Source organism: Acanthochromis polyacanthus, chromosome 23, assembly GCF_021347895.1.
Source record: "Acanthochromis polyacanthus isolate Apoly-LR-REF ecotype Palm Island chromosome 23, KAUST_Apoly_ChrSc, whole genome shotgun sequence".
Lineage (NCBI taxonomy): Eukaryota > Metazoa > Chordata > Actinopteri > Pomacentridae > Acanthochromis > Acanthochromis polyacanthus.
The window spans coordinates 13,737,000-13,759,409 of NC_067135.1; the positions used below are offsets into that span (position 1 = coordinate 13,737,000).

At 39.2% G+C, this 22,410-nt stretch overlaps 1 protein-coding gene across 1 annotated transcript in view; it reads right to left on the reverse strand.

Annotated features, from left to right (window-relative positions):
* LOC110971739 (uncharacterized) overlaps positions 1 to 22,410 on the reverse strand; it is a 157,503-nt gene that overhangs the window by 83,536 nt on the left and 51,557 nt on the right. The window contains exon 23 of the mRNA XM_051944223.1: positions 1,855 to 2,076. Coding sequence (XP_051800183.1) covers positions 1,855 to 2,076 — 222 coding nt within the window. The remainder of the gene's footprint in view (positions 1 to 1,854; positions 2,077 to 22,410) is intronic.

The following is a 22,410-nucleotide window of genomic DNA, read 5'->3' on the forward strand; positions in this document are numbered from 1 at the left end:
ACCAGATTATTAGGACAAAAGTTTATCTGACTGTTATTAAAACTCTATATTCTGTAAAATGAATGTGCTGCTGAGATGTATTCTGGCATGTCAAATAGTTTTAGTCTTATTTTTTTAGCTGCAATCCTGGCATCGTACAATCTCAGAGCAAGTAAACAAAAATGAACAGAAAAACAGAACTTGATGTATTTCTCAGAAGAACAATCCGTAATCCTAAACCAATAAGAGGAAAATAACATACAAGCTAAAAACAGCACAGCTGCTAAAACCAATAACAGGAGAGAAAGATGCGACAAAACTACAGACTGTCAATGTGTAAATAATATGCCTATCTGTGTCAGTAAGTTGCTTAGATGCAGGTTTAATGATGTGTCACAAGATTTTATAATGAAATTACAAACACTGTCCTCTAATACTATGGAAGACAAATTATTTAATGATTAAATAATCATGTACTAAAATTAAAGTTCTTTTCATGTTGATATGGAAGATGAAATCATTAAACTAATGTCTCATTCTTATGACCTGTGGGACACTTTTAGTCTTTTTCTTTCAGCTGTTTGGTGATGTTAAATGATAGCAAGTAAAGAACAAATATAGAATGAATTTAAATAATGAGTAGGCTCTTTTAAGTGTTGAACTAGTGTCTGTTTCAGGATTACATTGCATGACAAAGGCTTAAAGAACTGACAGGTCTGAAATGGCTCACAGCTCTAAAACTCTTCTGTTCCCCTCTTTGTGCTGACCTGTTCTCTCCAACACAAGCCGCTCTGGAGCAGGTCAGGTGTTCCGCATTAGTTACCATGGAGACGTACACCAGTAAGAAGTGAGCCACCATCGTCAAATTCAACTTGAAATTAAGTCAGTAATCTCAAATCCTGCTTCATAGTACAGGACTCTGAACTTCCTCCTCTTCAGTTTAAAGCTAACACACAAGAAGACCAAACACCAACAGCATAGTTACAACCATCTGCTTTGACCACACAGTGTCCTGGTGTGTTAATTCTGCTGACATTTACTTTCATATAGTCTATCTTCCAACAGTACTCTCTCTTTTATCTCATCCCTGCCTGTGTTTTTACTCTACTCCATCACATTTCCGACTATTTTTAAACCAGCGCTTTCCTTTATTCTGCACTCCAGTAGACTTGAGACTTTAACTGAGCTCTGGCAGAGCACTGAGTCAGCATCAACTTTGTTCAGTAAATAATTCTGTCTCATTCATGTTTGGCCTGTAATTTATTTATCTAATCACTGTCCACATTAATGAATCAGTTATATGCAGTACAACATGCTTTTAAAAGTACCTGTAAGCATCTTACTCCATCACCCAGTCACAAAACACATTCAGACCTAATTGGACAGAAATTTAAGTCAACCTGACTGCTATTTTAAAGGTAGGGGAACTGAGGACAAAAAAACCAATGATAAACAGGATAACATTCAACATAGTGTGAAAACTCCAGACTGAAATTATGATCGCTTTTTATTTTAAACTTACATTGGTCCACTTTAGGATAACATCAGCTAACTCATTAAACTCTGAAACAGTTCTAAAAAACTGCTATGGTTCACTTCAGCAATAAATGTTTTATTGTTGTTCTCTTCAGCAGTATGTTATTAATCTCAGTGGTTCTGTGTGGGCCGTACATGTAATCATGGTAAAAGGTAGAAGGCAGAGATCATACATGTTATTTTTGGTATTAACTTCATAGTGAATAAACACAGTGGCTGTTTTCTGTCCAAACTTCAACTCCTGACCATCCAAGGACAAAATAATGAGATGCAAAGTATTTGCTTTGTGCAACAATTGTGCTGTGAACTTTGACAGAACAAACAACAAACATGACTTACCTGATACTGACAAAGTGACGGCTTTACTCCACTCAGTTGAAGAATAGGAGTCATCTCTGAGTCTACCCCTACACATGTAGTCTCCACTCCTGGACTCTGAAACACTAAATTTTAGGTAGTTCTCATCTTTCCAGCGTACATATGTCCCAGGTCCTCTCCAGTCATACACCCACTTGGTGTTTTCACCTCCATGGACCTCACATGTCAGAGTGATTCTTTCACCTCTGAACATCTGAGTCCAGTCTGGTTGTCGTCTTAGAACAGCCTCACTGGAAACTGTTTTCAGAAACAGCAGTTAGGAAAATGAAAAACACAATATCAGAAGAGAAATTTTCAGTTTCACCACAGTTTTAACAGTCACCATCAAAATGTACATCTTTTTTTTTTTTATCATAATGACTGAACTCACAGGTTATCTCAATGGTAATGTCATTACTTGGATAAGTGGAGTAAACTGGTTTTCCTCTTTTTCCCAAACACCGGTAGATTCCTCCTTGTGATACACTGATAACTCTGTTTTGTTCATCATTTGTTCTAACTGGATCCACCCGAACTGCAGAGGTTCCCTCAGTACGTCTGACCCAGTCATATTTCCATCCAACAGAGTTCTGCACAGAGCAGGTCAGTGTCACACTGCCTCCTACTGGTATGGTTGTTGTGTCTGCTGTCAGTGTGGCCCTGGGTTTAGCTGTAAGAAAAAGCAAACAAAATTAAGTACATGCAGTGAAATTTTTCATGTGCAAAGTTCAATCATGTTTTTGTTATTTTAAACTGCTAAAAGGAATTAAGGGAACAATTAAATAACATGTCGGATCTTGAACTAAATATTTAAGTCGAGCATTTATACACTGCTCAAAAAAATTAAAGGAACACTTTGAAAATACATCATATTTTAATACGGGGAAAAAACAAACTGGATATTAGCATTGACTGGATAATGTGTTAGGAATGAAAAGTGCCACATTGTTTGATGGGAATGAAAATTATCAACCCCCCAGGAGGGCTAAATTCAAGACACCCCAAAATCAAAGTGAAAAACTGATGTGGCAGGCTGGTCCATCTGGCTGAAATTCCTTGGCAGCAACTCAAAATGGTATTCAGTAGTTTGTATGGCCTCCATGTGCTTGTATGCATGACTGACGATGCCGGGACAAGCTCTGAATGAGATGACAGATGGTGTCCTGGGGTATCTCCTCCCAGAACTGGACCAGGGCATCGCTGAGCTCCTGGACAGTCTGAGGAGCAACCTGATGTTGTCGGATGAAACAAAACATAATGTTCCAAAGGTGTTCTATTGGATTCAGGTCAGGTGAGCGTGGGGGCCAGCTAATGGTATCAGTTCCTTCATCCTCCAGGAACTGCATGAGTTCTCTTACCACATAAGACTGGGCATTGTCGTGCACCAGAAGGAATCCAGGACCACTGCACCAATGTAGGGTCTGACAATGGGTCAAAGCATTTCATCCTGATACCTAATGGCAGTCAGAATGCCATTGTCCAGCCTGTAGAGGTCTGTGTGTCCCTCCATGGATATGCCTCCCCACACCATCACTGACCCACCACCAAACCAGTCATGCTGAACAATGTTACAGGCAGCATAACATTCTCCACAGCTTCTCCAGACCCTTTCATGTCTGTCACATGCGCTCAGGGTGAACCTGTTCTCATCTGTGAAAAGCACAGGGCACCAGTGGTGGATCTGCAAATTCCTGTGTTCTTTGGCAAATGCCAGCCGAGCTCCACGGTGCCAGTCAGTGAGCACAGCGGGCACTAGAGGACACTGGGCCCTCAGACCACTCTCATTACAACTCTTTCTGATTGTTTGATCAGAGACATTCACACCAGTGGTCTGCTGGAGGTCATTTTGTAGAGCTATTGCAGTGCTCATCCTGTTCCTCCTTGCACAAAGGAGCAGATACCTGTCCTGCTGGTGGGTTGAGAACCTTCTACGGTCCTGTCCAGCTCTCTTAGACTAACTGCCTGTCCTGGAATCTCCTCCATGCGCTTGAGAATGTGCTGGGAGACACAGCAAACCTTCTGTCAATGGCACGCATTGATGTGCCATCCTGGAGGAGTTGGACTGTCTGTGGAACCTCTGTAGGGTCCAGGTATCGCCTCATGCTACCAGAAGTGAATCTGAGCCTAGCCAAATGCAAAACTAGTGAAAAACAGTCAGAAAATATTAGGAAGGAAAAAAATGTCAGTGGCCTTCACCTGTAAACTCATTCCTGTTTTGGGGGTTGTCTCATTGTTACCCCTCTAGTGCATCTGTTGTTAATTTTATGAACACCAAAGCAGCTGAAACTGACTAAAAAGCCCCTCAGTTACTTACTTGACCAGATAAGTATCCCACATGTTTCACTGATTTGAAGGAATACTTAGTTTGAAAAGTGTTCCTTTAATTTTTTTGAGCAGTGTATGTACCTCATGTAATTCATTGACAATAAAATGATGTAAAAACAGTCAGTGAAAAAGAATATTAACGCACTGAGGAGTTGATTCAAAATCACTCCAAAAATCTAAGTGAAAAAATTAAATAACAGACTGTTCCAACTAGTGTGACTTTAATCACAACACCTTCTAATGTGACTCTCTATAGATCCCACATGCCTGCATGCATCTAAATGTCTGGGCATGGTCATAAGGAGACGGTGGGATCTCTTCCCAGACCTGGATCAGGGCATCAATGAGCTCCTGGGCAGCCTGTGGGAACTCAGGGCCCACTAACCCAGCATAAAGACTAACAATGACTCTCAGGACTTCATCTCAGTATCAAACAGCAGTGAGGGTATCAATGGTTAGCACATGGAGGTTTGAGCAACCCTCCAAGGATATGCCTGCCCACACCATCACTGACCCACCAACAAACCAGTAACGCAGCATTATGCTGACCAGGTCGTCTCCAGACTCCTCATGTCTGTCACATGCACTCAGTTTGAACCTGCTCTCATCTGTTAACACAACAGGGCAGCAAACCTGCCTATTTTGGTGTTCTCTGGCAAATGCTTATCAAGCTGTACGCTGCTGAGCTATGAGGTCTCACTAGAAGATGTCAGGGCCCTCATGGAGTCTGACGGTTTGTTCAAAAACAAACATGAGTAGCCCTCTGGAGGTCATTTTGTAGGGCTCCAGCAGTGCTCCTCCTGTTCTTCCTCACACAAAGAAACATATTTGTCCTGCTGATTAGTTGTTGCTCATCAACGGCCCTGTCCAGCTCCTCTTGTCTATCTTATTCATGTTCTTGAGACTGTGCTGGGAGACACAGCAAACCTTACAATTGTACACACAAATGTGTCATCCCAGAGGAGCTGGACTACTTGAGCTCTCTCTCCAGCGTTTGGTGAATGCTGCGGAGAGAATCATTGGAACTACTCTCCCTGAGATCAGCACCATCTTCTCTGCCCGCTGCTTGAGGAGAGTGCGCAACATCATGCGGGACCAGCACCATCCTGCTCACCACCTTTTCCACCTGCTGCCTTCAGGGAGAAGGTACAGGTCCATACAGGCCAAAACTGCAAGACTGGCCAACAGTCTGTATCCACAGGCTGTGAGGCGACTCAACTCTGCCCCTCTCCCCTCTCTGCTCCCCCATTCTCTTGGACAATAACCATATCCACCAATTATAAATCTGAACTAGTTTGCATAGTTGCAGAATTTCACTATTCACCAACCCCCTCTCTCATGATCCTTCTTCCCCTACGGTATGATATTTATTACTGTGAGGTCTTTTTTTTGCACTTAACTCTGCTGTATGGATGCTCCAAGCGTAATTTCATTGTTCTTCTGACAATGACAATAAATATTCTATTCTATTCTAACCTCAGTTGGCTTCAGGTATCTTCTCATAATACCAGCAGTCATGAGGGCACTAAAAAAAATGCAAAACTCCACAAAAATCAGCCAGGAAGGATAAAGAAAGAAATTCTCTGCAGCCACCACCTGCAAAACAATTCTGCTTCTGGGGGGATTGTCTTGCTGCAGCCTGTCCCGTCCAACTGTTGAAGCTTTGAATAACTTGCGCTTTCTCACTGAACAGATCAGCATCCAAGAAGCTTCGTTCAACTGGTGTTAAACTGTGACAATATGGTTCCCCCTTAATTTCTTTGAGCATTACAGTTTGCATATTCTATCTGCAGCAGGTGTGACTGTACACCAAAGGACGTACATGAGTTAATTCTAGATCAGTTTCAGCACAATGTATTCTCTGACAAAACCTGGAATAATACACTAGTTTTACAGTATTCTAAATAATTACACAATACAAATAATTCTGTGCACACTGTATTACATAATTGGGATGTGCATATAAACAGATCATAAGTTTATGTTGTTGGTCATGTTGATAAAACGTTAAGAACTCACCTGAAACATTTAGAGAGACAGTGTTGCTGTTCTTTGTAGACTGGGAGCTCTTCTTGCGACCAACACACTGATAATCACCACTGTAGTCTGTAGACAGAAGTCGTAATGTGTAGCGTTGATACTTATTGTAGGCAACAAATTCTTGTCCATCCTTGTTGATCTTGTATTCCCAGTCTGTATCTTCTCCTTCATTCATGTCACATATGAAGGTCACAGACTCTCCAACAAAAAAAGTGGACCAGTTGGGGTCAGTCGTCAGCACAGCATCTAGAATCCAGTACAAACACATTTTTGCACAGATTGTACAAATGCAATGAAAACACACATTTATGATAGTTACAATCTGTGTAAATGTATACAATACAAATTATATGGTGGAAAAAGCAGGAGAATGTTGTAATTAAGAGTTAGACAGTATGATGAGATTTATACTTTGTGAAAAATAAACACAAAGAGAAAACTGTTCAGTTACCTTGAGCTTGTCCATTGGAGAGGAGTGTAAAGAACACTGCAAGAAAAGGTAGAAACTTCAGACATTAACAGGAAACTCAAATATTTAATTGAAAAAAAGACATTTTGGTAATTCAGAATGTCAAAATACGACTGCATATAATATGTAAAATAGTCATCCACTCTCATCAGTCAAGTTAAAAAAAAACACGAGTCTCCTCTATTTAGTATTGCAAAAAAATGGTACAAATAATCAATACTGTTCTTATCTGCGTGATCTGAACAGAAAAGGCCAGTTATGTACTCACAGAAGAACCACAGCTCACAGGACAAAGCAGGTCTCATCCTCGCATTCAGCCCAAACACCTCTGAGAAATTCTAGTGTACAGAGTGAAGAACTCTGGGGACAAAAAAAAGTTACATGTCACATAAATTCTGGATGTGAAGTTCTTTTCTGACTTCTTCAGCTCAATTCTGCTCCCTTTTATTTTACACAAAACTGCGTTTGACCACAGAATGATTTCACATTTCTGCACTTCCTCTTGGGCACTCAGGAAACATCTTAGACTAATCCTCATGCAAAAGTTTTGTCTCTAAACGATGAACTACAAAGTAAACAGTATTTTTTCACATATACAAAACATGAGACCAGACCAAGACATGAATCACTACATTTTAACTATAAAACACGAGAATACTTGGAGCATTATGGGAAGCATTTCAATGAATAACTGTCTAAAGGACTTCTGCATTTGAGCTTGATTCAGGTCTTCAAAGAAACAGTGACTGACATCTAAGTTCATTTCATTTGTTGTTCTGTTTTTGTGTATTTGTTAGGAGCATCACCACTTTCATTACAGCTACATGTATCCATGACAAATCTCTCATCTGTAACACAAACTGTTTTGGAGCACTGAAGTAACAGCTTTGAAAACAATGTTTTTGTCTTCATATAAATGAGTTGAAACTGCTGCAGAGACAATTTGAATTTCTCAAGATCAGTGATGAAATATTCTTTTGCTTCCTGCCACAGATACCATCATCCTGTAGGCTACTGCTGCCTTACAATAGGTCACTAATGCCTGATGCAACTGTAAAAGGTTGCTGGCTAACAGTCCAGGTTTTGAAGTATACAATGAATATATTTCTATATACAATTCAAAGTTTGTACAGACATAAAACAGCGGTGTCAGACTCACCCACATCAGTTCTGAACAGCATGTACTTCATTACACAACAGTAGAATATGCATCTGAAAATAAAGTCATTCTGCACAACTTCCACCACAGGAAGTGAGTGTGCTCAAACAAACTAGAAATACATGAAAGAGAAGTGAGAAAAGATGAAGTCCTGGCCCCATTTCACAGCTAGCCTCTGTTAGACCACAACCAGTGGCGGACTGGCACCAAAAAGAGGCCCTGGCAATTTTGACAGAGAGAGGCCACATTCGTCTTCTTCGTCATCTGCAACCAACAGAAACATAACGATTACACTGCCACATAACATAATAGTATAGCTTACGTAACCAGAACATGAAAAAAATTAATGTTTTACCTTTATGTAGTTACAGTAGCAGGTTGCACAATAATTTGCTTTTCTCTGCCACTCTATCAATCACATCATCCGAGTCCAGTCTCATGAGGATCTCCTTCTCCGTTGCCATTAACATGAAGGCTTCCAAATTTTCCTCTCGCATTCTGCTCCTGAGACGACTCTTCATGAACTTAAGTGTCGAGAAGCTTCTTTCACATGCCACTTGTGTGCAGGACAAGGTCAACAAATATTTGTAGGCCAACTGTATTTTGTGGTACGCATGTGAGAAGAACTTCAGCTGCTGGAAGAGGAAGTAGCAACACACAGCACAGTTCCTGCATCTTTTACTAGCAAGATCAATTTCCTCCATGTCCTCCTGATTGTCCTCTTCTTCCTCAGAGGTAAGAGACTGTGACTCTCTGGTTGTATACTCACTGAGAGGGGACTTTTTAATAGTGTCCCAGTGGAGGGCCAGGCTGCACAACTCAGATTGTAAATTTTCAACGGTTGCATCTTCATCAAAACGAATGAGGCATTTACTGATGTCCTCAAGTGCATTGTGGGAAAGCCCATTTGAATTTATCTCTGGAAAATGAAGCGGATCGAGTAATGATAAGTCAGCATAGAGTTTCCCGTGCTGCAGGAAGCGGCGGTGCATACACTCAGAGACTGTATCAAGAATGATGTTGTGAATATTGATCCTGTAGGCTGTCAATGAGTCTGCAGTTGTGTTTTCTTCATCGGCAGACTCTCCTGGCAATGTTTTCCTTTTTTTCATGCGTTTTGGTGGCAGTGCAGGCCTGCACTTCCATTTCAGAGTCCACATTTTGGAATCCACCATTGGCCCATTTCACAAAATTGTCTGCCGTGTCTTTCACTGTGTCAAAGTCTCGGACAAAGTCTTGTAGTTTGTTGTGTGTTTCTGTCACCATGCGATGGGCAGTCAAGAGATCCATGGCATTGGTTTGGAGATACTTTGACAAAGGCGATGTGAGTGTGAAAACACGCAGGAACAACTGTGCAGTGAGAACTGTCTCATATTTAATGAGTGACTCAATGAAGGCATGCGCTTTTACACGTACAGCTGGCTTAGACTGTAAGTTGTCCTGAATTTTGGACAATGTTTCAATGAAGTCCACATACAAAGCATTCTTTGGCTGGGCAAAGGATCCAAAGATCTTCTTTAATGCAGCATCCTTTGAAGACCATCTTGTTTCCCCAATCAGTGAAATTCTTCCATGTTGGGGGTCCTGACTCACACCTTCCCAAACATTCATTCTCTGATATGAGTCACGAAGAAACACTGCAATCTCATTAATCAACCCAAATAATGATGCTGCTGTTATCACAACACCTGTGGTTTCAGACATAACCAGGTTTAAAACACGGGCATAACACCGCATTTGGGTTGGGACTTCTTTTGACAGCCAGGCAGAAAACCCCCTGTATTGCCCCTGCATATTTGCAGCCCCATCTGTTGAGTTTCCAATGCAGTTCTTCACATCAAGTTTGCAAGTGGCCAACATCTCCTTGAGTAGTTTAAGAAAGTCCTCCCCTGTTGATGACTTGCATTCAACAACTGCAAGTAGCTTCTCCTGAATGCTGCTCTCTGTTACGTAGCGGACTACAACACTGCACTGATCTTTTGATGTTATATCTTGGGTTGTGTCTATCTGTACAGTATACATTCCAGCCTGGTTTACTTCAGTTGCAGTTGTTTCCTTGATGAGTTTCTGGATAGCCTCCAAAACAGAACATACTGTAGTTTTGGACATTAATGTCACTAGTGAGCCTCTTCCTTTGCCTGTGCTCGATTGGCTTTTTTGGATGCAGTCTTGAACATGCTGCTGTAAACAGCTGTCATATTTGCTGAGAAGCAGAAGAATTTCAAGAAAGTTCCCATGATCCACAGACATGTCTGCTAATGAGTGAGCTGCCTCATTTTTACTTCCACGATAACCGAGTGCGCATTTGCCTATCAATTTTGTAACATCAATGACACGCTGTAGGACTTGTCGCCTCTTGCACACCTGTTCTCTGCGAGCTGACATCATATTTGAATCCAGCAGGTTAGGGATGTCTGCTTTACTTATCCATGAAAGATAAGCATTCACACATTCCAGATGAATGTGTGTGTTTTCATGACTGTTGAGCCTCTGATGAATGTGTCTCCAATCCTTACATCCTTGAATGAAGGCACTTGTGTCTGTCTTTTTAGAAAATGCCATGCAAACTGCACAAAATAATGAGTGGTTCTCAGCATCATAGCTCACCCATTTTCTTTGTGATCCATCTTTACGTCTGTATGATTTCTTGACAGATTCTTGTGCATCAGAAGGCTGATTTGGGTGAAACTTGAATAATAATTCAAGTGTGTTGGATTTTGGACGTTTGAAATAATTACATTCATCCTGGATCACTTCTGTCACTGGAGCAGCTGTTTCTCTACTTGTGGCTGCAATAGCAGGTGCAGGTGTGACGGCAGCGTCCATTTCTTGGCCTACAGTCTGTGTTGCTGACTCTTCCTCCACTAATTCCTCCTCTCTCTTTTCCTCTTCAGACCTGCTCCCACTCTTGTCTGCCATTATGTCACCTTTATCACTCGTGCTAGCAGCAGGAGCGCTGCTGGGCACATCGTCGGGCACAGGCTTTTTAGAGAATAACTCCACAATATTTGCACTTTTCCCAGATTCAGCCAATAAAGCCTTACGCTTCTTCTCTTTTTTTTCTGCTCCACCCTTTTCTACTCGCCGTTTTCTCCCTCCTCGATCCATTTTATTTCATTCCGTGTTGTTGACCTGCTCGCATTACCCATCATTCAATTGTCATTTGACCCGTCATCTCACCAGGTCAACAATCGCGAGAAAATCCACTGACGACCGAAAAACATCAAAAAACCTTATAATAGATTAGACATTAGATAAATTCACGCTATTTGTCCTTTACAGGAAAAATAAAAAACGTCATTATTATTGTTTAGTTGAGTAGGCCTATTATTTGTCAGAGTTAACAGGCTGTTTTTTGTTTGCTTTTTTCCCTCTTTTTGTGGCCGCCTTCAGCTCTGCTTTATTTTGTATTATTTTTATTTATTCATTTATTGTTTTGCGGCCGCCAATTGATGCGGCCGCTCCGCTCCGCTTTATATTTTCATTTATTTATTTGTTTGTGATGCTGCCTGGTACCAGGCAGCCACAGTGGCATTTGCCCACATTGCCCAATGGCCAGTCCGTCCCACAACAGTGACAGAATGGGTGAGAGGATTGAACAGTTTTTAGTTTGTTTTTCAGGGATAGATGAACCTTTTAAGAAATAAATTTACACCAGAAACTGACGAAATTTGAACTGCGCAACGTTTGGTGGCCTGATGAGCTTCCTCAAAAAGAGAATCTGTTCAAGACAGTGATTTTACATGAAGACATAGTTATGACCTGACAATTTGTGGACAACCTAACAGATCATGTATGTGTAGGATGCCCATATTAATTCATTTTCATCCATTTATGTGTAATTTTAAGCCACTTTCAACGAGCTACAACAGATCTGTTGGCTGTTAAGAGCTGAACAGTAAAATGTTGTTAAAGATCAAATGTCTCTCACTTCATTGAGGTAAATCTCGGAGAAGATGTTTCTCAGAGCTCAGTGCATTGTTATCTAACAGAAACATTGGGGCTGAAAGCTCACAACAGGCAACACAGCCCATGACTGACCAAACCGCAAAAGGAGAAGAGACTGGATTTCGCAAAGAATTACATAACTCTGACTCCAAAAGACTGGGAGAACTGGATTTTCTCTGATGGATGCCCTCTCTACTTGTTTATGACACCCAACAGCCAAAACGACCGTATCTACAGATGATTGTGAAAAAGTTCCATCTTCTGATCAAGTGAAATTCAGTGCCTATAGTATAGTTTGGGGGGCTATGTCTGCTTCACGTCTCTTAGAGCTGCACATTGGGCCTCAAGTTAAATTAATAACCAACCATAATAAGACAGAGAGAGAACACGTCTTTAAAAATTGAGTAAAATGTCTCCAATAGGCTCAACAATGAAACACATGTAAAAAAAATGACAAAACATACAAACTTATCATTCTGTCGTTCCTCTGATCTGCATTTGTCAATTAGACTAAATTACACAGCAGCAGAAAATGACTTCAAAACACATTCATGAGTCACAACATTCAATCCACTCTCAGGCAAAGTGAGTATTGATCATCTCATTACAATGTTCTGCTGGAAACTTTGACTCAATGAATCCAACTAAACCCAAAACCTGCTCAACAAGTGATTCAGGAACAAACCAAGACCTTTCTGTGTGAAGACAATCTAATATAAGAGAATATGAACAAGATTTATGTGTATTTTTTCAGACATAGGAAACTTGAAGGATAATTGCTAGGGGTGGCCATGTAAAGTGGCAAGAAGACATCCAGGAGTAGAGTGGAAAATACTCTATGTGCAAATATAGCGCAAAAAGGTTGGACCACCGGGAGCGAAGCTATTATATGTTAACAACGAATTTCCTACCATGTATTGATTGGATTATTATCTTCATTACGATGAGTATAAGATAGCATAGTCAGAGTGGCTAACTTGGTGTCTGGGTGCTGTGATTTCCGCGTTGGAGACTGTTCTGCGCACTCAAAAGATAGATCTTTACTCAAACCCGTTGCCTCATGGTGCAGCGGCTCGTCTACGAATAGTCACGTGAGTATGACCACAGCGTGTCATCAAATGAGAAGGTCTATTACGTAGTGACAAGCCTAGCTGACTAATACTGCAACTTAATATCATTAATAATATAAACGGATGTTATTGGTCCTCCCTCATGTTCAGCGAAGCTAGAGAACGCGACACAGGAGAGAAGAGCAGAGCTGCCAAGTAAACGGCTGTACTGTTGGGCTCCCCTTACCTTCTTTTCTCCTCAGTGAAGGAGTCGAGCAGACAGGCGTAAGTCCAACTCTTGCTTGGGTCACCAACCTCACTGCTTACTTTACTTGATTAGATTTACATAGTTGGCTGGGAGATTAATGTTTTAGTTGGTGAATGGGCAAGTAGAGAGGATGGTAAGGGATGCGTATTTGTGGTCTGCGGACTTGTCCTATTTGTTAATGGCTTCATAACCTTTGCTGCTCTTTAATTCGTTACACCTATTGAAATCTCCCCTTGTGGTGTTGGTTAGTATACCAGTACCGAATTGTAATTATTGCTTTTGTTTATCCATGCCTGTTTTTCGTTTTCATCTTTGAGCTGCATTTAAAGTAATTGACGAAAACATTAGTTTAACCTCCTGTTGTCCTCATTTAACGGGCAACCAAAATTAATTACTTGTTAACCGTTGTCTGAAAAAGTTATTCAAAAAATTCTGCAAAAATAACAAAATTCTTTTTTTTTCCCAAGGATTATCTGAAAAGTTTGCAAATCTTCAGGAAAAAATGCAATAATATCCTTAAAAGTTTCCCTAAAAGTTTATTTAAAAATGAGTTTCCGGGCAAGTTTGGCAAGACAAATTCTTGGTAAAGTCAATTTTTTTTGAAAATTAGTAAAAATCTTCGAAAAAAATTTTTTCCTAAACATATCATAAAGTGATCCATGAGTCTATTCTAGAGTAAAGTCTAGAAATTCTGTCTTAAAGTGAACATCACAAAAAATCAACCAAAACTCCAGCGAAATTTGCTCGATTTTGGTTGATTTTTATATGAAGATCTAAAAACATTGTTTAACATTGTCGCTTGTTTTTCCACACAAAAAATGTCAGTTAGGATTTCCTCAACAATGTATGAACACATGTGGCATCACGAAGTTTTCGCTGTGAAAATGATATATTTTTCGCACATTCTAAACTTTAAAAACATTGGTCAAGTTTTTGACCCGCGGGACGACACGCGGGTAATATAGAAATTTTGGTTAAAAAAAAAAAAAAAAAAAAAAAAAAAAAAAATCCAATGTCAAAGAAATGCCCAAATTTAGGCTGGCTTGTTTTAAATCATTTGATGAGCAATTGTTTGATCTAGCAACAAACAATGAACAGTTCTACCCTCACTAATTGTGCAGTCTTTTGCCTGCTCTGCACAAGAAGTTCGTTGAAATGCTTATTATGAGAGAAATTTAAACATTAGTATATTACTAATGCACTTTAAAAAGCTAGGCAACAAAGTGTTGTCAAAAAGATATCAACAAAACTTAGCAGCACTAATAGAATCCATTGAATACATAATGTCAGCTTGAAAGAGAAAAATTAGTCATAAAGATAGAATCAATTCGGTCTAGTACGTGAATTTAATGCTAATTAACACATAATCACACTTGATAGGATGCACTTCTGCTGTTTCGGAAATGCCTCCATACTACTTGTTCACTTTCACAAATAGTTAAGAGCAAAATTTGAGTTGGCATTGCGCCACATCACATGTCATACGATGAATTTCATCATGGCAAACATAATATGAAGCCGTGCGTTCCACTAGTGCAATGGCAGAACTATCTATCCGCAGCCTCCCCCACAGGTGATCAGGAGTTGAAAGCTGATGGTTGTTATTATTCTTTACAGAAAAAATCCTTGTCTTGCGGCAGCTATTCAATGGCACTCCTGTACATCAATTAAGTATTCATGCAGAGAGAGTAGCGATAGGGATAGGTTAAGCTGTGGGATTCCTAGGCACTTGGGAGCCGCCAGGCTTCCTGATAACAGAAGAATGATGATCTAAAGGGGCGATTTTTCCAAAGACCACTCGTAGGCAAAAAGCGATCACAGACGTAAGATAAAAAGACAGAAAGAAAATGGAGTTGGATGATCTTTTATCAGAAGGAGACCTTAAATCTCCCCAGCTCAAAAGCTATCTCATGCTTTAAAAAAGGGGCGTAGCTTTCCCTTTATGATTAAACGGTTCCTTCTTACCCTGCTGCATGTTAACGAGCTTGGACTCTCTGCTGCCTCCAGTCAAGCTTTGAGTTTATCTTGTTCCTAAAACCGGACTCTTGTTTTCTTTCCACAGGGTTTCCTATGGACGGTTCTCTGGTGCGAATCTCAGCCTTCTCCCTCATCAAAGACTCCTGCGTCATGTGTGGATATCCTTTGAATCTGACGACCCTAAAGGGGTTTTTGAGCCTTCTTTCTTGCACATATAGGCCCTTGTTAATGCAGTGGCTTTCTATATGACCACATTTTTGCTCTCTTAATTTACACCTACATTTTTTCATTTCAGCCTGTCTCATACCTCGTCTCCTTGAAGCCGCAGAGAATGTGAAGCTGTCGTTATAGTTTCACTATCAGACACTACACCAACACGCATCATCACTTCTCTGTTGTTGGTGTAGTTCTGCCATAGTTTATTTTCGTTTTACTTGGAAGTACTATTCATTAAATATTGCCGCTTCAGCTTTGGCTCTTCCTGCTCATGTACTGTTGCAGTCTTTAGTGCAGAATGAGGCCAACTATAAATGTGGATTTTTGCATCAGAAAAGACTGCAAACGTCAAATGAGACATAGATGTAGTAGACATAGTGATGCTTTTAACCTCCTGCGTTTTACAACACTGGTAATTTTGGACAAACTCTAACTCCGCTTCTGTTGTCTTCTTCACTGTTTGTGCTAAAATCAGCTTGAGTTCAGCCCCAAACGTCCTGAACTATTTAATTTTTTGATAGAATTTCTGTCATGTGACTGTTGGTCACAGCGTGCATCAATTGTGGTCTTGTTGCACAGAGAAGCACAAAAAATTTTTAGGTTTTTTAAGCAATTGGTTGGAGAAACGTTTTTTTATATATTTTAAAATGAGCCACGTAGAATAAAGTGACTTTGTTGAAAATCACAATTCACAGCATACATTTGGTTGATAACTAATAAGGTGGCCCCATAGTGTTAATATGGGGCTTTCGCTTAACAGTGAAACCATCCCTGGAAAGTAAATAATAGTAAACAACTGCCTCCATTTTCCCACTTTAATTAGTGCACTAAAATTACGTACTAAATCGTATAAGGATAATCAAGAAAATGAACAATGAAGCTGCATCACTACGAAAACTGTAAATTGCACTAATTTGATAAAGTGGTGCAAATTGTGCTTTTTCAAGATAAAGGCACATTTTCCTATGATCCCAGATGGAACAATATGACAGATTACTAGATTACAAACCGCCTTTGCAACATTTCTGGCCCGAACAATTAGCGTAAGTTTTGTTTTTTGTTATTAAAGGGTAACATTCCTTTTAAATACCTTCTGGCTAGATTTTGGCACCCAGAAATTAACCTGCATCTTTTTGTACTGATTAAACAATCTCATTCACATTTTGATGAGTTTTAGTGTTGCTGGAATGCCCTATTATACTGACTTTTTTGCCTTTATTATTAACTTTGTGCGTAGCAAGGCTAGCTCTTTCCCTATGTTTCTTCCTTTTAATGCGTAGAATAATTAAACAGTGCTGCTTAAAACATGACCATATATTACTGGCTGTACAGATTTGGAGTGGCTGACTCTTACATTTTAACATCCTATCAAGAAATGGAAAAAAAAGTGATTTTCAAACCCCATGGCTTAATCAATATATTATATTAAATAGCATTCATTCTCCTTTTTTATGTCTAAAGTACTACCTGCTCAATGCAACTAAGAATGTAGAACTGCGCTTGTTACGTTGCCCTTTAAGAACCAACCTTGTTAAATTCAGTTTCTAATGGTGGGCAAGGTTCATGGGGCCTTGTTTCTCGTAGAGCGTTGCATTTTGTTACGCGACACCAAAATACAACCGGATGCTTTATTTGTGTCCGCGTCTCTCCAATCATCTTTCATCATCATGGACAACCAAAAGTTTCCAACTTGTCGACTGCCAGAAGGGTCGAGTTTAGTTTAGCTCGATTTGCATTGAGTGATTGGTTTTATATGTGTTTGCTGCTTTTCCCGCATCTTAGGTTTGCTGTATGCGAGTAGCTGAAAAAGCGATCCATCCGTACTGCTTTCTTGTTTTCATCCCTCTGCAGTTGGCGGGGATTGCTGGTAGACGATGTCCTTCTGGCTTTCTGCTCCCTTTGCACATTCCCCACGAATTTTAGTACGCGTCATCGGTGCATCTGATTTTACACATGCCAATGGCATGGAACTGCACAGCTTTCACCGCAGCGCCTGCCAAATCAGCCGGAGGTAGAATCAGAGGCCGTTCTCAATTCAAGTATCAATCCCGTACTCCTCGGTATTGGCGAGAACACGTAGAACATCAGCATCAAAGGCTGAAGTGCAAATTGGCACACCAGGCGTAGTTGATGACGTCACCCGCCTCAGTCTCATTGCTGCACGGTTATCTCTACCGTGTAAAACAACAGAATTCAAACCAGATATAATAACACAGCTTGCAATGTCCTCAACCGTTTTTAAACTATAAAAAAGTTAATGTTCAGGGTTTGTAAGATCGTCATAAAATCTTTTCTTAAAAATGTTTTAGAGCCAACTGGATTGTATTAGACCAAGCTGTAAGTTTGTGATGAACTGAACCGTCTCATTCTCAGTTCATCAGTGGATCCACAAAAACTTTCAGAAACTGATCAACTGAAAAAAATATTAAACATTCAGCGAAAACATCATAAACAGGATAAGGATGGTTAACATTTTTATTTAGAACATGGAACTAAAAAGTATCATTAGTCTAGCATTCTAACATACAGAGTTGGCTGTTGTCCTCCACATCCAGATGTTTATGTCCTGACAGGATACACAAACACACTACACTTTTAGATTGTGATCTCACACGCAGGACTTACTGTAATGCCGTGAACATTATCACTGATTAAGAGAGACATATTTTCTCGGTCACTACTGGACTTTAAGCTCGAACCGTGAACACAGTGAGCTTCCTACAGGTGAGAACTCTTCCTCTGCCTGTCAAGAGTAATAAAAAGAAAACCTTTCAACATCAGCAGCATGTGGTCAACCACAGGTCTGATGTAGAAGAACATTACTTCTGTAATTCAACAATTCAATTTCATTAGAAACACTAGTTGAATAATTTTTAATTGCAGAATGCTTAAATAATTCAGTGCGGATTCTATCCTTCAGTTTCATGAACAAGGTCCGGATCACATCAATGCATAGGTCAGATGCTGAAGAAAGAGCGTGAGTTCTGTCTGGTCACCCAGCAAGTCAGGGAGTGAAACCTGGGTTTGCTTGACTAGATGTCCTGGCATAAAATATGTGCTAAAATGTTATTCTTTATGCATCAGTTAACAGCTCAAAAATATAAGAATACGAACAAAATTTGTACTACAGGTATATGGAAGACAAGTACAATCAGTCCAGAGAAGCACCAGTCAGCGATCGAAGTAAAAACATAACAATATTATGAATATTAACTTATAAACATCATTTCTTTCAAGCCCATTTTGCTCTGAAAACACCATAAAAAAAAATACACCCATGGGCCAAAGTGTGACGCGTTAAGATAAACGTAAAACTACTTATATCCCCCGTTTAAAACCGCTAGCCAGAGGCAGAGTTCAGAAAGTCTTGCCCGACATCGAGGCTGCTCTCGGCGGCTAACAGTGAGGCTGACCGTCCGGTCAAAGCCGTGCAATGACCCTGGAGCCTCATGGCACGAAACAGTTGATGGTAAATTTTTAAATCATGCGTGACGCTTAATCTGGATAAATGACCACCAATATCCTTTTGCGTTACACAACACTTTCTCGCCTGAAATAATCTGAAAACTACATATCGTATCATAATAAGACAGTACTATTCCCAAAAAACGTTGTGTTATCCTCTGAAAGTTTTCCGCTCTTACGGCTTTTCACGTTGCTACTAAATGCATTATGGGTTTATATTGACCAGCGCCCAAGCCACAACATTTTCTTTTCTTTGTTTTTCTTTTTTTTTTTTTTTAAAGAAATTCTTATTTCAGAAAAAAATGCAGTGGCAGTTCTACACACGCAATTTGGTATAACATTACAGAACGTGCACATGACATAACAACTGCTGTGCTCACTCGCCAAGGTATTTTTATTAAGACTTTTTCATCCATTGGAATTGATTACGTCAACTGAGCAGCCTGCGGAGGACTGCGTCTCTCTGACGAGCTTTTCCTAGTTTGCTCCTTTCTTGTGAAGACACCTGAGACATATTTCTTTAATTTTCGTTCTTGCGCCTTCTCAAACACGCAAACTTATGGAGATATTTTCAACTTGATTTTCTACTGTCATGAATCACAATTTTCATTTTTGACTTTGAACATTTATTGTTTGGCTTCACTGATTATCACACTGCCAAAAAAAGCAATTTTAATATCATTATCTAAATATATTTAGCCAAATGACATATAGGGTCCACAAATCGTGCGATGCACTAATGTCAGAACCACTTCTTTTGTCTTTGATGAAGTCAAACAATATATAAAACTTTAGACATTCAATTAATATGAAAGCTATTGAAGACCTCCTGATCTGTGTGCTGCTTTTTAATATATTATGTGTGGTGTAATGTTCTGAGACGTGCTGCCTGATGTAAGTATAGCCCAACTGGTGATTATCTTGAAAAGAATTAAAATAAATAAGAATTACAAAAAAAAAAGAGATATCAATCCACTTACTAAAGAGGCCAAAAACAAAATCACTATCCAAAAAAAACTTAGAAGTAAAAAACAACAAAAATTTAAAACTAAACAAAAAAAAAAAAATAAAATTCAGAAAAAGATAAAACGAAAAACAAAAAACAAAAGAAAAAATAAAAAACAACAAAAAAACACAAAAAAAAAACCAATCAAAAAAACAAACAAGCAGGAAAGGAAATCTAAAGAAAAAAATAAAATCACAACCAATAAAACAAAACTCATATTAAAAGAAGACACAGTCAAAAAATAGAACAATATAACAAATACACATTTAAAATGACACGATAAAAAAAAATGAACAAAAAAAAAACAAAATTTCCAAAAAATAGTAAACCACAGCACCAGACCCACAAGGAAATAGAATTTAAAAAAAATAAAAAATTAACAAAAATAACAGTACATAACTGTAAACCACTGAAAAAATCATCAAATATAGGAAGAGAAACAGAAAAGACCAAAAGAATGACAAGACTAGGGTTAAAAGACAATGCATTTATTCAGGAGTTTAAAACCATGAACTGTAGTTAGATCTGTACAATGAACTGCGAGAGCATGGAAATGTGTCATGAACAGCTTATCAATCCACCACCAGAGTTTCAAGATAGCAAGTAGTTAAGTTGATGTTAACTATAGTAAGATGTTATTTCTGTAAACATTATTTATGCTCTTGAATGTATTCATCTTCAAGAGTCTCTCAGTGCTGATTCTTTCAGCTGCATCCTGGCAGCGGTACAGTTCAGAGTAAGGTAAAAAAGAAACTACAGTGATAGTATGAGACATAATTTAAGTGGGTGCTTTCGTTCGACTGACTTGAACTGAATTGGAGCAAGTAAGTGTTACAACTTTAATGTATTTTAATTAAAGAGACATTGATCATGCTAACAATATAGAAATAATACCGGCTAAAAACAATCAGCTCTCCACAAAGCAGGAAAGAAAGCTGCAATAAAAACTGCTAAAGCGTTTTGTCGGAATAAATGTGTAGCTCGACTTGAGGATGCAAACAATTCTCAAAACACGATGAGGAATAGGCAGAGATTATATCTTTCCATGCCGTAGTTGTAGGGGTAACGTGGTAACGCGTTTTAGGAGAGAAGCGGAATCAAATCTGTAAAACGAACATCTGTGTTATTGTTGTTTATACAGAATTTAATCCAAAATAAGGAATTCATTAATTGGACTGATTTGTCCCATATCTGACTCAATCATATACAGTTGATCAGGACAATCTGAAGAATGAACAGTTATTATATACGAAATGTCTGTTGGGAGAACAACGATAACACACCCTTCTCGTCTGACTGCATGAAAGACACAGAAGACTTTTGCCAAGCATAGTTTTTGAGTCTGTATTTTTCCTGCTTTGAAAACACTGGATTATTTATCTCTCATCATGGCCCTGTTAGTGGGGGTTGGGATATATTAGCAGAAGGGAAATTTATCCTCAAAGGTTTGTTAAACAGAAAAATGGGCAAGATGAAGGATTTAAAAGTTGTTTGAGATGAATGGATGGCTGACAACTGGGCGTTAGGCAATTCCAAATTGGGGGAAGCAGTTGGGGGTTCCTGGTTTGGAGTGGTCCCTACTCGTATCAAAGTGGTCTAGTGCTTAGATACAACGGTTTAATTTATAAGATACAAAATTTATCGTGATTACAAAATTTTGTCTTATAACATCAACAGACCAATTATATGAAATAATTATTCAGGTATAAAATAAATTATTTCATCGGTTGATGTGAGGATGATCAGACAACATTATTTCATGTCTTATGGCTTAGAAAATCTTTAGATCTGTTCTACTGCTAGTGGGTAAAAAGATAAAGTAAGAACAAATATCAAAAAGATTATTAAATCAACTGAGTAAGCTACTCTATACAGATGTTACATGTTTGATGTCTGGCTTTTAGAATTATATCCACTGGACAAAGCGTTTGAAATTGTCACAGCCTCTGATGATCTGGCATACAGAGCTGCTGGACCTTTAGTGATCGCTGTTGCTGGTCTGTTTTCAACAAGAACGACTGGTCAGTACAAATCGCTGCTTTTAACGATGGTCTGCTTTACTCAAATACTCTTCGCGCAGATCAGGTGTTCCAAATTTTATCAGGGAGCGTACACGGGTAAGAAGTAGCCACTATCGTAGACTAAACAAGATAAAGTGCTGATAGTCAATCAGTCTAAATCCCCTCCTTCATAGTACGGATCGTGAACTTCCCCTCCATTAGTTTACACAATACTACAAGAAGAAAACAACCAGACATCAATAGTTACAACCTGTGGCTGTGACAACATAACTGGTCAGTTAGTTGTCAATTTGCGGCGAGATGTTTGACTTTCATGTGCTGAGGGGTGTTTTTAGCTCAACTCGATTACAATTTCTATGTTTTTGAACACGCATTTTTACTGATTTTGCAAAAACAGTAGACTGCAACTTTAACATGAGCTGTGCAACAAGACATGCAGTAAGCATGCTTTGTATACGTAATTTAATTCTGTGATGTCGGATTTCATGTTATTGGTCTGTTTGGACTTATCTAATTACGTCTGGCCAATAATGAATCTAGCAGTATGTATTCGTAGACACAGTAGTGTTGCTGGCTAAATCCATGTAGTGAATTC